The 16,156-nt window shown below is 46.2% G+C and overlaps 1 protein-coding gene across 1 annotated transcript in view; it reads right to left on the bottom strand.

Moving 5' to 3' along the window:
* LOC124798065 (N-alpha-acetyltransferase 35, NatC auxiliary subunit) overlaps nt 1–16,156 on the bottom strand; it is a 148,065-nt gene that overhangs the window by 13,144 nt on the left and 118,765 nt on the right. The window contains exon 9 of the mRNA XM_047261294.1: nt 7,955–8,095. Coding sequence (XP_047117250.1) covers nt 7,955–8,095 — 141 coding nt within the window. The remainder of the gene's footprint in view (nt 1–7,954; nt 8,096–16,156) is intronic.

The raw sequence follows: 16,156 nt of genomic DNA, 5'->3' as shown, positions 1-16,156 counted from the left end.
TAGTGTGGTTTCTCTTCACTGTTAATTAAAATTTTTAGTATTCTGTTTAAGCAGATTATTTTCATTTTCTACAGCATAAGGAAAAGACACTGCTACTTACGGTAAAGGTGACATATTAAGTTGCAGACAGGCACAACTAAAACACACTCACACATAAGATTTATGCCACGGCCTTCATCAGCAAGCACACCTCATGTACACAATTTCCATCACCTGAAGTTCAGATCAGAATGCAGCTGTTACTTAGAATGGAAACTGCTATCTGGTGGAGGCAGCGAGTGGGAAGAGTACGGATGAGGAGAGAGAAGAATACAGTCTGGCAGAGGATGCATGGACTAGACTGCCGATAGATGCAGTATTGGAAGGCTGTGGTGTGATAGGAAGGTGGGGGACATGGAATGAAAACGGAGAGGAGCAGGGAAGGGGATAGATGGACAGGTGTGTTGGCTGAGGGTGGCAAGCAAAGAGAGGGGAGATGAAAATACGGAGCAGGTGATAGGACAGAGAAGGTGGAAACAGTTGGGTGGAGAGGGTGTGGAGACGGTACACTGCTTTAGGTTGAGGCTGGGATAATTTCAGGAATGGAGAAAGTATTGTAAGCATAACTCCCATCTGTGCAGTTCAGAGAAGCCGGTGGTAGAGTGAAGGATCCAGAGGGCTCAAGTAGTGAAGCAGCCATTGAAAGTACACATTTTATTTTCAGCTGTATTTTGGGCCACAGGGTGGTCTACTTTGCCCTTCGCCACAGTTTGGCGATGGCCATTCATCCTGGTGGACACCGAGTTAGTAGCTGTGCAATGATTGCAATAGAGCTAGTATATGACATGGCTGCTTTCATGGGTGGCCTGGCCTCTGGTTGGAGCCCTCTTATTGGGTAGGATAAGGCAGTGACAGGACTGGAATAGAAAGTGCTGGATGGTGGATTGGGCAGGTCTTGAACCTAGGTCTTCCACAGGGGTATGATTTTTGTGGCAAGAGGTTTGGATTGGGAGTGGTGTAGGGATGGACTAGGATGATGCTGAGGTTGGGTGGGCAACATACTGCTATTTTAGGAGGGATGTGAAGGATCTTTGGCAGAATGTTCCTCATTTCAGGGCAAGATGATAGGTAATCGAAGCTCTGTCGAAGGATGTGGTTCAGCTGTTCCAGTCCTGGGTGATATTGCATGACAAAGCCACTCTGCATCAATGACCTTATCTGTGCACAACACACGAATAAATGACCTTGCTGATTGTTGTTCTTCCCACCAATTATCATTCCACTTCCTCCCTCATCCTCACATATTTTAGCATTTTATTTTCCACACCTATCAGTGCCACACGACTTTTGGTCCTCAACTTAACCAATGCCGCCTCCCTCTTTTTTCCCCTTATCCCAACACATGCATACTATCACACATTATTGGTTCCTTTTCTCCCAGGTTTCTGTATGTTTTAATGTAATTTGTGCATTTTTATACATTTGTGTGTATTTTTATGTATTCGTGCCTATTTTGCATATATGTGCATGTTTTTGCATGTCTAAGTATTTTTATGCACCTTTCTCTTATCCAGATCCCCTCATAACCATCTGACACCTTTTTTCACCCATTTCTGCATCATTCCCATTTCCCTTATGCCATCCCCACCACAATGGACACAGCTCCATTTTTCTGCGCCAGTTCAGAAAAGTATCGCTTTCCCCGACTAAAACCCAGTCCCGTATCCTGCTTCTTAAATGCTACCTATACCATGGAATCTCCCCCAATGCCCTAACCATAAAAATTCCTTGCTCTGGATCCCACCTCTCCTTTCACAATTACCTTTGCCGTTTCAGATTCTCCAAAAACACATCTCCATGGCACATGCATCCCAGAACCACCTCTGCTCCCTCTGCAAGACACTGCTACTGTGCAATCCCTACGCCATACATCACATCTCTGAAACTGAGCTCCTTGCTCTCCAACACCTCGACGATCATTTCAAACACCACCTCCATAAGTCATCCAACCTGTTGGCATCTACTGCCAAAGTGATTCCATCCCAGAAGTCCAGCATAACCTCCAATCTCTACTTAAAGCCTTCGGCTCTTCCCAGAACATCTTCCCCGAATCCATTCCCCCTCACCCCTATGACACCCCACATACCCATCATCTTCTACATGGTCCCAGAAATCAACAAACCCAACAACACTGGATGCCCCATTGTGGCTGGTTATTGTGCCCCCAGCGAAACATTTCAACTCTCACTGATCAACAGCTTCAACCAATTGCCCATGATCTAGCCTTCCTACATCGATTCTCCACCAGCCCTACCCCCTTTACCTCCTGGAGTCCTACTTATCACTATTAACACCACCTCCCTATATGCAAACATTCCTCATGCCCATGTGCTTACTGATATTGAACACTGCCTTTCCCAAAGTGCTACTGACTCCAAATTCATTACCTCATTCCTCATACACCCTGCTAACTTTATACTAACTCACAACTACTTCTCCTTTGAGGGGAAGGTATACAAATGAATCTGCAGCACAACCATGGGCACTCACATGGCACCCTCCTATGCTCATCTGTTAATAGGATATTTAGAGGTGATCTTCCTAGCCTCTCAAAATGCCAAACCCCTAGTCTGGTTCTGGTTCACTGGTGATATCTTTGTGATCTGGACTCAGGCCTGAGGCATACTGTCTTTGTTCCTTCACACCCTCCAACATCTCTCCCATCCCCTTCACCTGGTCCTCCTCAACTCAGTATGCTACCTTCATAGATACTGACCTCTTCCTCTCTGATTGCTCTTTCCACACCTCTGTCTATATTAAACCCACCAACAGAACCTGCATTTTGACAGCTGTCATCTCTTCCACACCAAAAAATTCCTCCCACAGAGCCTGGCCATTCACGTCCAGCACATCTGCAAAGACAAAAACTCCCTTGCCCAGCATGCTGAGGGTCTCCCCTGAAGGTCTTCACAGACAGGCACTACCCCCCCCACCCCACCCCACCCCCCCCTTTCCCACCCTCCCTAAGACCTACTCCACAGACAGATCTCCTGAGTCATTTCCCTCCCATACCCCCAATCCTCCCACCATTGAACCACATCCTTCATCAGGGCTTTCATTATCTATCATTCATATCCTGAAATGAGGGACATGCTACCCAAGATCCTTCCCACCCCTCCTAAAGCAGTGTTCCATTGCCCACTGAATCTCCGTAACATCCTAGTCCACGCCTACACCTGCCCCATTCACAATCCCTTGCCACAGAGATCATATCCCTATAGAAGACCCAGGTGCAAGACTTGCCCAATCCATCCATCCATCCATCCAGCAATTTCTATTTCAGTCTTGTCACAGGCTTATCCTACTCCATCTATCCCAGCAGTGGCCAGGCCACCAGTGAAAGCAGGAATTTCACATACCAGCTCTGCTGCAATCTTTGCACAGCTGTTTGTATTGGCATGACTACCAACCAGCTGTCCACCAGGATAAACTGCCACTGCCAAAATGTGCCCAAGAGCAAAGTAGACCACTCTGTAGCTAAACATACAGCCGAACATAACATGCTTCACTTCAATCCCTATTCTTGTCTCCCATCTTCTTTGTGTGCCGCTCTCTGCCAACGCACCTGCCCATCTTACTCCTTCCCCACTCACCATCTTTTTCACCGACCCCACGGCCTCCATATGTTGCACTTGTTGCTAAGACTCCCATTTCCATTCTAGGTGACTCTTGCATTTCAGTCCAAGATGCTGGAGATAGCAGCTTGTGTGAATGAATGCATGTTTGGTTCCTTTTCTGATGAATGCTGTTGCTGCAAGGTAATGTGTACGTATCTTTTAGTGTACCGTACCTGTCTGCAATTTAATGTGCCATCTTTACAGTAAGCAGCAATCTATCTTTCCTTTGTATGTTTGATATTCCAACCTGGAATTTCCATTATTCTCACTTTCTCCAATGTTGTTTACCTCAGACCGCCTCTCTTGACCTTCCTCATCACAGGAAGAAGGTGTGACGAAGACCTCTAATTCACTTCTCAGTTTCAGTTAAGTAACCACAGAAGATGTCTAGACCTCTAGAGTTGTAGTGCAAAAGAACTATCAGATTCACATAATCACTTAGATTTCTTCCACACATGTGACAATGTGTGTCCACAAAATTGAATAAGGCTATTTTTAATATCTGAAAAATAATGGGATCTCTTTCAAGTCGAATGAATGGATCAATGGGCAGTGAAAGCAGAAATTTCACATACCAGCTCTGCTGCAATCATTGCACAACCGTTTGTATTGGAATGACTACCAACCAGCTGACCACCAGGATAAACTGCCACTGCCAAACTGTGGCCAAGAGCAAAGTAGATACCGTATTGTATGGTGTCCCCAGGAGCAGATCTAGGCTCAGATCACAATGTAGTAGTGATGAAGAGTAGGCTGAAGTTTAAGAGATTAATCAGGAAGAATATATAAAGAAAGAAATGGGATACCGAAGTACTAAGGTATGACAAGGTATGCTTGACGTTCTCTAAGGCTATAGATCAGCAATAGGAATAGCTCAGTAGGCAGTTTGTAGTGATTTGAGACTTTCGGTGTAAATTCTAGAACCACTCGGAATTCTACCGTCTCGAACACACAACATTTTAGATGTGAGTGTGGGATGATAGAATCCTACCTACTGCGCATCACATGTTTGTGTGTGCAGGTTTGAAATTCAGCCGCGAGAAGAATGTAGACGCGGTGGTCAAACGGCACTGACAAGTACCTGTTGGGTGATCCATGGAAGTTTTAGAGGAAGTGCGTATGAGAGGACCATGGAGTATTTATGTAACTCTGTGATAATAGTGTCAGTGGCTATTGTTAGTGAAAAAAGAACAGTGGAGAAAGAACTCTTTTAAAAAAACTCTTATTCCAGCCTTGCTAGAGGCAAGACGTATTTTATGAATCCTATGATAGATTCATGGTTATTAAATCAACTCTGTTGAAAATGTAACTTAATTGTTTCTAATGTGAGACGACACGGGTGACTTGCAAGAAGTCGAATGTTTATGTGAGAAGTGTGAATTTTGTTCTGTATGAAGTTCTAATATATCGTTAGTTGAAACTTCCTGGCAGATTAAAACTGTGTGCCCGACCGAGACTCGAACTCGGGACCTTTGCCTTTCGCGGGCAAGTGCTCTACCATCTGAGCTACCGAAGCACGACTCACGCCCGGTACTCACAGCTTTACTTCTGCCAGTACCTCGTCTCCTACCTTCCAAACTTTACAGAAGCTCTCCTGCGAACCTTGCAGAACTAGCACTCCTGAAAGAAAGGATATTGCGGAGACATGGCTTAGCCACAGCCTGGGGGATGTTTCCAGAATGAGATCGTTAGTTGATGAAAAGTAACCTTCGAGTATCTACTTATTTCACAAGTAGAGGGAGTATTTTAAATATTCCTGTACCTAGCATCACTCTTCGGAGAAGAAGTTTAAAGAGATTCCAGCAGCCAACTAACCAGCGAAGAAGATCGGCTGCGCACTTCCAAGTAAGTCAACTCGTATAAAGGAGGTGGGAAGGTAGCATACATACACTTCACACATTCTTCTGTCGTCAAAAACATTAGAAGTTCAGTTGAAGAGGAATGGATATCTCTAAATGGGCAACCATGGAAGTTGGAAAGAATAACATAGGAACAAGGGAGGTAACTGAAAAAACCATGGGTAACAGAAGAAATACTTCAGTTGATCGATCAAAGAAGAAAGTACAAAAATGTTCAGGGACATTGAGGAATACAGAAACACAAGCTGCTGAGGAAAGAAATAAATAAAAAGTGCAGGGAAGCTAAGACGAAATGGCTGCATGAAAAATATGAAGAAATACAAAAAGGAAGTCAAAACAACCTTCGGAGACATTAAAAGCAAGGTGACATTAAAAGCACGGGTGGTAACATTAAGAGAGCAATGGGAATTCCACTGTTAAATTCAGAGGAGAAAGTGTATAGCTGGAAAGAGTACATTAAAGGCCTCTATGAGGAGGAGGATTTGTCCGATGTGTGAGAAGAAGAAATAGAAATCGATTTAGAAGAGATGGGGGATCCATTATTAGAATCAGAATTTAAGGCAGCTCTGGAGGATTTAAGATCAAATAAGCAAATTATTCAAGTTTATGTGTAGACTGTATGAGTCTTGTGATATATTATCTAACTTTCAGAAAAATACCATCCACATGATCCCGAGGACAGCAAGAGCTGACAAGTGCGAGAATTATCGCATAATGAGCTCAACAGCTCATGCATCCAAATTAATATACAGAAGAAAATTGAGGAAGAAAAATCATGAAAAAAGCTGCGAGATGTTCAAAATTCTGAGAAAAATAAGAGTAAGTTGCAGGGAGAGAAGGGTAAAATACAACATGTACAAGAGCCGAGAGGGAATAATAAGAATGGATGACCAAGAAAGAAGAGCTTGGATTAAAAAGGGTGTAAGGCAGGGATGTAGTCTTTTGCCCCCACAGTTCAATCAGTACACTGAAGAAGCAATGATGAAGTAAAAGAAAAGTGCAGGAGTGAAATTAAAATTCAATGCAAAAAGTACGTCAATGATATGATTCGCCGATGACATTGCTATCCTGGGTGAACGTGAAGAAGACTTACATGATCTGCTGAATGCAATAAACAGTCTAATGAATACAGAATATGGACTTGACAGTAAATTGAAGGAAGTTGAAGGTAAAAACAGGTAGCAGAAATGAGAACAGTGAGAAACTTAAGATGAGGATTGATGGTCACGAAGTAGATGAAGCTGAGGAATTCTACTACCTAGGCAGCAAACTAACCAATGACGGACGGAGCAAGGAGAACATCTTGCCATTCCTGGCTAAGATAAGTCTATTAGTATTAAATATTTGCCTTAATTTGAAGAAGAGCTTTCTGAGAATGTATGTTTGCAGCACAGCACTGTATAGTAGGGTGAAACATGGACTGTGGGAAAACTAGAACAGAAGAAAATCAAAGCATTTGAAATGCGGTGTTACAGATGAATGTTGAAAATTAGGTGGACTTTTAAGATGGAGAACACTGAGATCAGGGAAGGACTTCCGTGATACTAGAGGGAGCCACATATCAAACCAGTCGGAAGACTGGTGGTGGTGGTGGTGGTGGTGGTGGTGGTGGTGGTTGTGGTTAGGTCCAGTATTGACATATGGCTCAGAATCATGGGCATTGATATAGCAGTGTGTAAACTTATAGGGTGTTTTGAACATAAGGTGCTACACAAAATGTATGGGGCGACTAGTGAAAGTGGGCTATGTCATACACAATGTAGATGTGAACTTTGTGGATTCTATAGACCTCTTGAAGTCACAAATTTCATCAAAATAAACCGCTCGAAATGAGTCAGACATATTTTTGGTATGGAACAAAGAACCCAACAAAAATAGTGGTGCTACAAAACCCAGTGGGATGATGAAGCAGGGGAAGATCAAGACTTTGATGACATACCATGAGCTCTGAAATCTACTGGTGGCTGAGCATGGAGAGACAAAACACTGGACAGGGACAAACAGAATTATGTCACAGAGCAGGCCAGTGTCCATAATGACCTGTACAGCGAGGAAGAGGAAGAAGAAGAAGAAGAAGAAGAAGAAGAAGAAATACAATTCATTTCAAAATCTGTCGATAACAAATCATCACGTGGGAATTAACAATGCTATAATTAAGAAAGTAGTTAGGAGAAGAGTCTGACAATGTAACAGATCCTATATACTTGATATAGTATTTATGAAATCTACAACGTCACATGTAAGATGTACTTTTCTGCGAAATAATTTGTTAAAGGCAGTTCCAAGAGGAACAGCAACGAAGCTGAGGCAATGACCAGCTGATACATCTATACATTATTCTCTTGACACTGAGTATTTTTCCTCCTCCTAGTCACTACTTTTATTTTTTGAAAACTTTTTCATAAAGGTATTTATTATATGTAGAAATTTGAATATTACCTCATCTTGAAGGGCTGCAAAATCTTCAAGCAGATGGGCTAATTTATCCCTCTGTCTGGCTCTGTTATGGCCACACAGTTGAATTAAATTTCCAAATGGCCTCACACAGTGACCAAGGAATGATTCCACAAATTCTTTTGCCTGAAAATTCAAAGCAAACACTGCATCATTCTGCTATAAATCTGACAATGGCTAATGATATGATATTCCTGTATCGCCATGCTAATTAACACAGGAAAATAAAGAGCTTCCTTAAAATTCTTTAGTCCCGTCAAAGTTTCAGAGTTGATAAAGTACATATATCAGACTTACATGAAGACAATTATTATCAAAAACATAATGAAAAATTCATATGATTTATAGAAGTTTTGTTTTGATAGTTACATAGGAGACTGTATGAGGTTGAAATTTTGTAGCTAAAATTCTGTACTACATCTCACACAATACGTACTTAGTGTAAAATTTGTTTTAAACCTACTATTCATGAGAGGATAGAGGTATCTGAGAGTAAACAAGGAATCAGACACGACAAATACAACAATCGAAAATCCACGATGCATTGTAACAATATTATGGAAAGGATAGTTGTTACTCACCATACAGTGGAGATGCTGAGTCGCCAACAAAGTCTTCACTGGAGATACAACACACACACACACACACACACACACACACACACACACATACACACCAGTCACATGCACATGACCACAGTCTCTCAGTCTCTGGCTGCTGAGGCCACACTGTGAGCAACAGTGCATGATGGCAGTGGTGGGGGTAAGGAAGAAGCTGGGGCAGGAAGGGGGAGGGATAGCACGGTAGGGTTGGGGGGACGATAAAGTGCTGCTTGCAAGAGCATACAGGGACGAGCTAGACACATGGCCGGGCAGCTAGGTGCAGTTGGGAGGCTAGACGGAAGGTGGGGGAGGGTTAGTGGAAAAGGAGAGAGGTAAAAAGACTATGCATGCACTGGTAGATTAGAGGACTGTGTAGTGCTGGAATGGGAACAGGAAGGAGATAGAGGGTAACAACAAAGACTAACAGAGGTTGAGGCCAGGAGGGTTATGAGAACGTATGATATATTGCAGGGGGAGTTCTCACCTGTGCAATTCAGAAAAGCTTGTGTTGGTGGGAAGGATCCAGATGGCACGGGCTGTGAAGTAGTCACTGAAATGAAGAACACTGTTTTGGGTGGTGTGCTCAGCAGTGGGGTGGTCCAGCTGTTTCTTGACCACCATTTGTTGGTGGCCATTTATGCGGACAGACAACTGGTTGGTTGTCGAGGCCACATAAAATACATTACTGCCGCTTAGCTTTTAGATCACATGACTGGTTTCACAGGTAGCCCTGCACCCGACAGTACTAGGTGGTGGTGGGAAGATATATGGGACAGGTCTTGCATCTTGGTCTGTCACAGGAGTATGAGCTGTAAGACAAGGGGTTGAGAGCAAGAGTTGTGTAGGGATGGACGAGGACATTGTGTAGGTTTGGTAGATGGTGGAATAGCACTGCGGGAGGGATGGGAAGGATACGGGATAGGACACTCCTCATTTGAGGGCACAATGAGCGGTAGTCAAACCCCAGTGGAGAATGTGATTCAGTTGCTCCTGTCCCTTTTTTTGTGTGTGTTTAGGGCGCTCAACTACTAAGGTCATTAGCGCCCAGTCACAAACGTTAGTGCAATAATAGCGTAGAAAAACACAAGGGGGCAACACCAGAAAGTACGTACAAAGACACAGATAAACAAAATAAAAGAGTTAGATCTCTTTGGACAAGTCCGTCAATGTAATAAAACTAAGGACACGAACAGCTGCTCGAGCATCATCAGCTAAAAGTTCCTGTAAGGTAGACGGCAGACACAGGACAACATGAGTGAAGAAAATGGGGACGGGACTATAAAACATGGCGCACTTTCAATGGATGACCACAGAGGCACTGCGGGGCGGGGTCACCAGACAACACGTAGCGGTGGCTAAATCGGCAATGCCCAATCCACAACCTGGCCAAAATGACCTCCTCTCGCCGGGAAGGGCGTGAGGAGGTCGTCCAATCCGTCAGGATCGGTTTGATGGCCCTAAGCTTATTTTCATGGAGAGAGGACCAAGCCTCATGTCACAATGATGAAACGTGCTGACAAAGAACCCCACTAATATCAGTTGATGGAACACAAAAGGAAGCTGTCCGAGGCAGGAGGACAGCAGCCTTCGCTGCAGCATCAGCAGCTTCGTTCCCAGGCACACCAACGTGGGCAGGAATCCACAAAAAAAGGCCACGAGCACCAGTATCAGCTAGTGACTGAAGGGACTGGTGAATTCGTTGCACGAGAGGGTGGTCCGAATATGGGTCACGGAGACTCTGAATGGCACTCAAAGAATCAGAGCAGATGGTATAGGGAGAATGACGATGGCAGCAGATATACTGAACAGCCTGATAGAGAGCAAAAAGCTCAGCCGTAAGGCTTGAACACTGGTCAAGGAGCTGATATTGAAAGGTATCATCCCCAACAACAAAGGCGACGGCAGCAGTAGTCTTGGAGCCATCAGTATAAATAAAGACATTATTAGCAAGCCTCGAACAAAGTTCGAAAAACCTTGAGCGGTATATCGAATCCGCGGTCCTCTCCTTTGGGAGCAAGCTGAGTTCAAGGTGAACGCGAACCTGAGCCTGGAGCCAAGGTGGCGTCGGGCTCTAACCCACTCGAAAAGTCGTAGGGAGGGTAAAATCAAGTTGCTGAAGCAGGCGATGAAAGCGGACTCCAGGAGGTAACAGCCCATATCGGTGATTGAGAGAGTCGTCAAAGAAGGAGAAATATGACGAGTGGTCGGGCACTGACATCAGTCGGCAGGCGTGCCGACAAAGCAACATATCGCGTCGGTAGTTTAGCGGTAATGCGGCAGCTTCGGCATACAGACTCTCAACAGGGCTGATGTAGAATGCTCCAGTCGCCAGACGTAACCCTCGATGGTGGATAGAGTTTAGACGGCGTAAGATGGACCGCCGGGCAGAAGAGTAGACAAAGCTCCCATAATCCAGCTTTGATCAGACAATGGATCGATATAAGCGAAGCAGGAGCATTCGATATGCTCCACATGATGTACCGCTGAGAACACGGAGGACATTTAGGGAACGTGTACAACGAGCAGCCAAGTAAGACACATGTGGAGACCAGCAAAGTTTCCTGTCAAATGTAAGACCTAAAAATCTTGTTGTCTCCACGAATGGGAGAGCAACGGGCCCGAGATGTAAGGACGGTGGAAGAAACTATATGTAACGCCAGAAGTTCATACAGACCGTTTTCTCACCAGAAGAACGGAAACAGTTAGCAACACTCCAGGAATATAGGCGGTCTAGACAACACTGAAGACAGCGCTCCAGGAGACATATTCTCTGAGCGCTGCAGTAGAACGTAAAGTCATCCACCAAAAGGGAGCCTGAAACGTCAGCTGGAAGGGAATCCATTATTGGGTTGATAGCTTTGGCAAAAAGGGCCACACTCAAAACGGAGCCCTGGGGCACCCCAATCTCCTGGCGAAAGGCATCTGACAAAACAGAACCCGCACATACCCTGAACATTCAATACATTAAAAATGCATTAATAAAAAGAGGAAGGCGACCGCGAAGGCCGCAAGTGTGCATGGTGCGGAGAATGCCCGCCCTCCAACAGATATCATAAGCCTTCTCCAAATCGAAGAACACAGCCGCCGTCTGGTGCTTACGCAAAAAGTTGTTCATAATGAAGGTTGACGAGGTAACTAGGTGGTCAACAGCAGAGCGGCGCCTATGAAAGCCACATTGGACATTGGTAAGGAGGCGTCGAGATTCAAGGAGCCACACCAATCGAGAATTTACCATGCGCTCCATCACCTTGCAGACGCAGCTGGTACGGGAGATGGGGCGATAACTGGAAGGAAGGTGTTTGTCCTTTCCTGGTTTGGGTATGGGAACAACAATTGCCTCACACTAGTGTGTGGGAACATGACCTTTAGTCCAGATGCGATTATACGCGAGAAGAAGAAAGCCTTTACCTGCAGGAGAAAGGTTCTTCAGCATCTGAACATGGATACCATTGGGCCCCAGAGCAGAGGATCGGGACCAGGCGAATGCACTTTTTGAGTTCCTGCACGGTGAAGGTGGCATTGTAATTTTCACGATTCAAAGACTGGAAAGAAGGTGGCCGTGCCTCCTCTGCTTGTTTTCGGGGGAGGAAGGCGGGGTGGTAATGGGCAGAGCTCGAAACCTCCACAAAAAAGCGGCTGAAGGCAGTTGAGACATCCTCAGGATCCACAAGGACTTCATTCACTACAGTCAGGCCAGAAATCGGGGAGTGGACCTTGGTGGCAGATAGCCGGTGCAGGCCACCCCAGACAACCGAAGGAGGAGTAAAACTATTTAATGAGCTGGTGAAAGCCACCCAGCGAGCCTTTTTGCTTTCTTTGATAACACGGCAACATTGTGCACAGAGTTGTTTGTAACTGATAAAGTTCGCCATCGTAGGGTGGTGTTGGAAGGTGCGTAAAGCACGTCACCGAGCATGAATGGCATCGCTGCATACTGTAGTCCACCAGGGGACTGGGACTCAATGTGGAGAAGAGGAAGTACGAGGGATGGAATATTCAGCAGCAGTGAGAATAACGTCCATGAGGTATGCGACCTGCCTATCACAGCTGGAGAAGGTTTGATCATGGAAGGTCGCCAGGGAGGTGAAAAGCCCCCAGTCGGCTTTGGAGATGTTCCAGCTAGTGGAACGTGGAGAAGGGGTGTCATGCATGAGATGGATTACGCAGGGGAAATGGTTGCTCGAGTATGTCAGACAGAGCATACCACTCGAACCGACATGCAAGTTGGATAGTGGATATTGAGAGGTCCAAGTGGGAATAGGTATGCGTTGCATCCGAAAGGAAAGTAGGTGCACCGGTATTTAAGCAGACTAGATTGAGGTGGTTGAAAAAGTCTGCCAAGAGGGAGCCTCTCGGGCAGGATGCTGGAGAGCCCCAAAGGGGATGGTGGGCATTAAATTCTCCAATCAACAAAAATGGTGTAGGAAGCTGAGCAATCAGTTGTATCATGTCTGCCCTAGTAAAGGCAGACGATGGAGTGTAAACAGAACAAATGGAAAATGTGAAAGTGGGGAGAGTAATCTGGACGGCAACTGCCTGCAGATCTGTGTGCAATGTGATGGGATCGTAGTAGACATCATCCCGAACCAGCAACATGACCCCTCCATGAGCAGGAATACCTGCCACAGGGGGTAGGTCAAAACGCATGGAGGTATAGTGTGCTAGGTCAATACCATCGCATGGGCATAACTTCGTTTCTTGGAGACCCACAACAAATGGGCAGTGCATTCGAAGAAGCAATTTTAGTTCCTCTCGGTTGGACCGAATGCCACGAATATTCCATTTTCCTGAGCTGGTCAGGAGGGGCAGCTTCCTCCGCCGGTGAAAGGCCAGCTGATCGGCTACCAGCGGTGCAGCCTGGCGAAACTGGAGATGGCTGGGGACGGCAACCGCTGGGTGGCAAAGGAGAAGAAATGCACCTCGGCGGAGATGGAGACCTCTTCTTTCTATGAGCCTTCTTTGAAGAATTACGTTTTGTCGAAAGAACAGTTGATGGCTGTGAAGTTTGTGTACGCAAGAAATCTTCGCGTGTCGGTTCTTTTTTGAAGGTCTGAGCATCTGATTTAGAGGTCCTCGTCTTAGTGCTAGCAGGTGATGATGTTTGAGACTTAGGATTGGTGGGACGAAGAGGAGACGTTGATCGGGCGATCTTAGCACTGGCCGATCTGACGACCAAATTGCTAAATATTAGATCGCATGTCTGTATATCTACCTCCCTGGTAGACCGAGGAGAGGCGAGAACGGTACTGTATTGACCTGCCGGAAGCACATGGGCTTTCTGCTATTGAATAACTTGAGAGCAGCCAAGGTCGACACCTTCTCTTTCACTCGAATTCCCTGTACACTTTTCTCATCTTTGTAGACGGGGCAGTCGCGAGAGGAGGCAGCATGGTCGCCCATGCAGTTGATGCAACGAGGGAACGGAGAGGGACAGTCACCCTCATGGGCGTCCCTGCCACAGGTAACACATTTAGCCGCACTTGAACAAGACTGCCGTGTATGGTTAAACCGCTGACATTGGTAAGACCTTGTAGGGCTGGGTGCATAAGGCCGAACAGAAATGATCTCATAACCCGCTTTAATTCGTGAAGGCAATTGCACATTGTCCAATGTCAGGAATGTGGTTCGGGTCGGTATGAGGTCCTTGTCGACCCCTTTCATGACCCGATGGACGACCGTCACTCCCTGATCAGAGAGGAAAGACAGAATCTCATCATCAGTTAGTCCGTCGAGTGACTTGGTATGCACCACGCCACGTGGCGAATTCAAGGTGCGGTGGGCCACCAACCCGTACAGGAAATGTGTGTAAGAGAGTGTCTCGAAGTAATTTTTGGGCCTGGAAGGCGCTCTCTGTCTCCAACAGCAAGGTACCGTTGCACAACTGAGTACAAGATTTCACTGGTCCTGCAATCGCATCTACACCCTTCTGAATGACGAAAGGGTTGACTGTTGAGAAATCGTGACCGTCAGATCTTGTGACAACAAGAAACTTCATTGCTGGTGGTAGAATTTTCGGAACAGGAGTTTCATCTAGCTTTCTTTTTTGGGCAGAAGACAGGGAAGAAGAAGAGAAATCCATAGCGGATGAATCCCCCATGATTGCCATCGTCTCCGATGGCGTGCTCCTTCCTTATGGGGGCCCTCTCAGAGGGCATTCCTGTCTTAGGTGATTGTCCACACCTCAGGTCACACCTCCCGAGAAACGGACGGAGGGACCAATCAGCACGTTTGGAAGGTAACAGCTCAGGCAATCACCCCTCCCTGGGCCTGGCCTTTACCAGGGGGTACGTGCGTGCCTTACTTGTCTACCCAGGGCAGGGAATTACACGTTACCCCGTCACCAGCTATGCATGCGAACATGTGGGTCGGCCTTCAGACACGCACAGGGAGGAAAGAAGAGAGGAAAGAGGAAAGAGAAAGAGAGAGAGAGAGAGAGAGAGAGAGAGAGAGAAGAAAGAATCTCAAACGCTGAAGTGGAGAATAAGACATGGAAAAGAAGAAAAGGAGAATAGGGCAAGGAGAATGAGTCAGAGATAGGAGTAAGGGCATGAAAGCAATGAGAAGAGAAGAGTGAACATAGGGAAAAAGACCAATAGAGGAAGAAAGCATGAGAATGGAGAAAAACAAAGGAAACAGGATCCTGGAGTTTCCAAACATCCGTCTCCAGACGAAGGCTCAATACATTACTCCCAAGAAGAGGGAGTGTGAAGGGGAGGTGGGGGGGGGGGGGGGGGGGGAGGATTGGGGACGAGGAGGGATGGGGGAGGGGGATAGGGCAGCTCGGAAAGGTAGGAGAACTGCACTAGCTCGGGGCCCCATGCTCGCCACACACGTATCCACAAAAGAGTTGTGGACCCCCTGGGGGTGCTCCGGTCCTGAGTGGTACTCAGTCACAATGGGAATGCTCCCCTGTGGTCGGATGGTGGGACTTTCGGAGGTGGTGGGTGATTGGAGGGAAAAGGCATGGGAGATCTGTTTTTGTACAAGGTTGGGAGGGAAATTACAGTCTGTGAAGGCCTCAGTGAGACCCTGAGTGTGGGAGCACTCATCACAACAGTTGTGACGACCACAGGTGGCTAGGCTCTACAGAAGGGACTTCTTGGTATGGAATGGGTGGCAGCTGTCGAAGTGGAGGTATTGCTGTGGTTGGTGGGTTTGATATGGATGGAGGTACTAATGTAGCCATTCCTGAAGGTCGACATCGAGGAATGTGGCTTGTTAGGCTGAATTTGATCAGGTGCAGCGAATGGAGGAGAAGGTGTTCACATGCTGGAGGAATGTTGATAGGGTGTCTTCATCCTTTATCCAAATAATGAATATGTCACCAATCAATCTGAACCAGTGAAGAGATGGGGATTCTAGGTGTTTAGGAACTATTCCCCTAGATGGCCCATGAAAAGGTCAGGGAGAGATTCTGGGCTGGGCCTAAGGATTTGAGGAGAGACTAGAGATCCTGCTGGAATTTTTGGAATGGGGGTCACTGTGGCAGGGTTTGTAGGTGGCTGAATCTGTCAGCTGGTGGAGTCTTTCCACCAGGTAACCCTTGCAGTTCATAACAGCAGTGGTGGAGCCTTAGTCAGCAGGT

Source organism: Schistocerca piceifrons, chromosome 5, assembly GCF_021461385.2.
Source record: "Schistocerca piceifrons isolate TAMUIC-IGC-003096 chromosome 5, iqSchPice1.1, whole genome shotgun sequence".
Taxonomy (NCBI): Eukaryota; Metazoa; Arthropoda; class Insecta; order Orthoptera; family Acrididae; genus Schistocerca; species Schistocerca piceifrons.
Note: the sequence above shows the minus strand (reverse complement) of the source record. Positions and strands in the feature narration are given on the sequence as shown.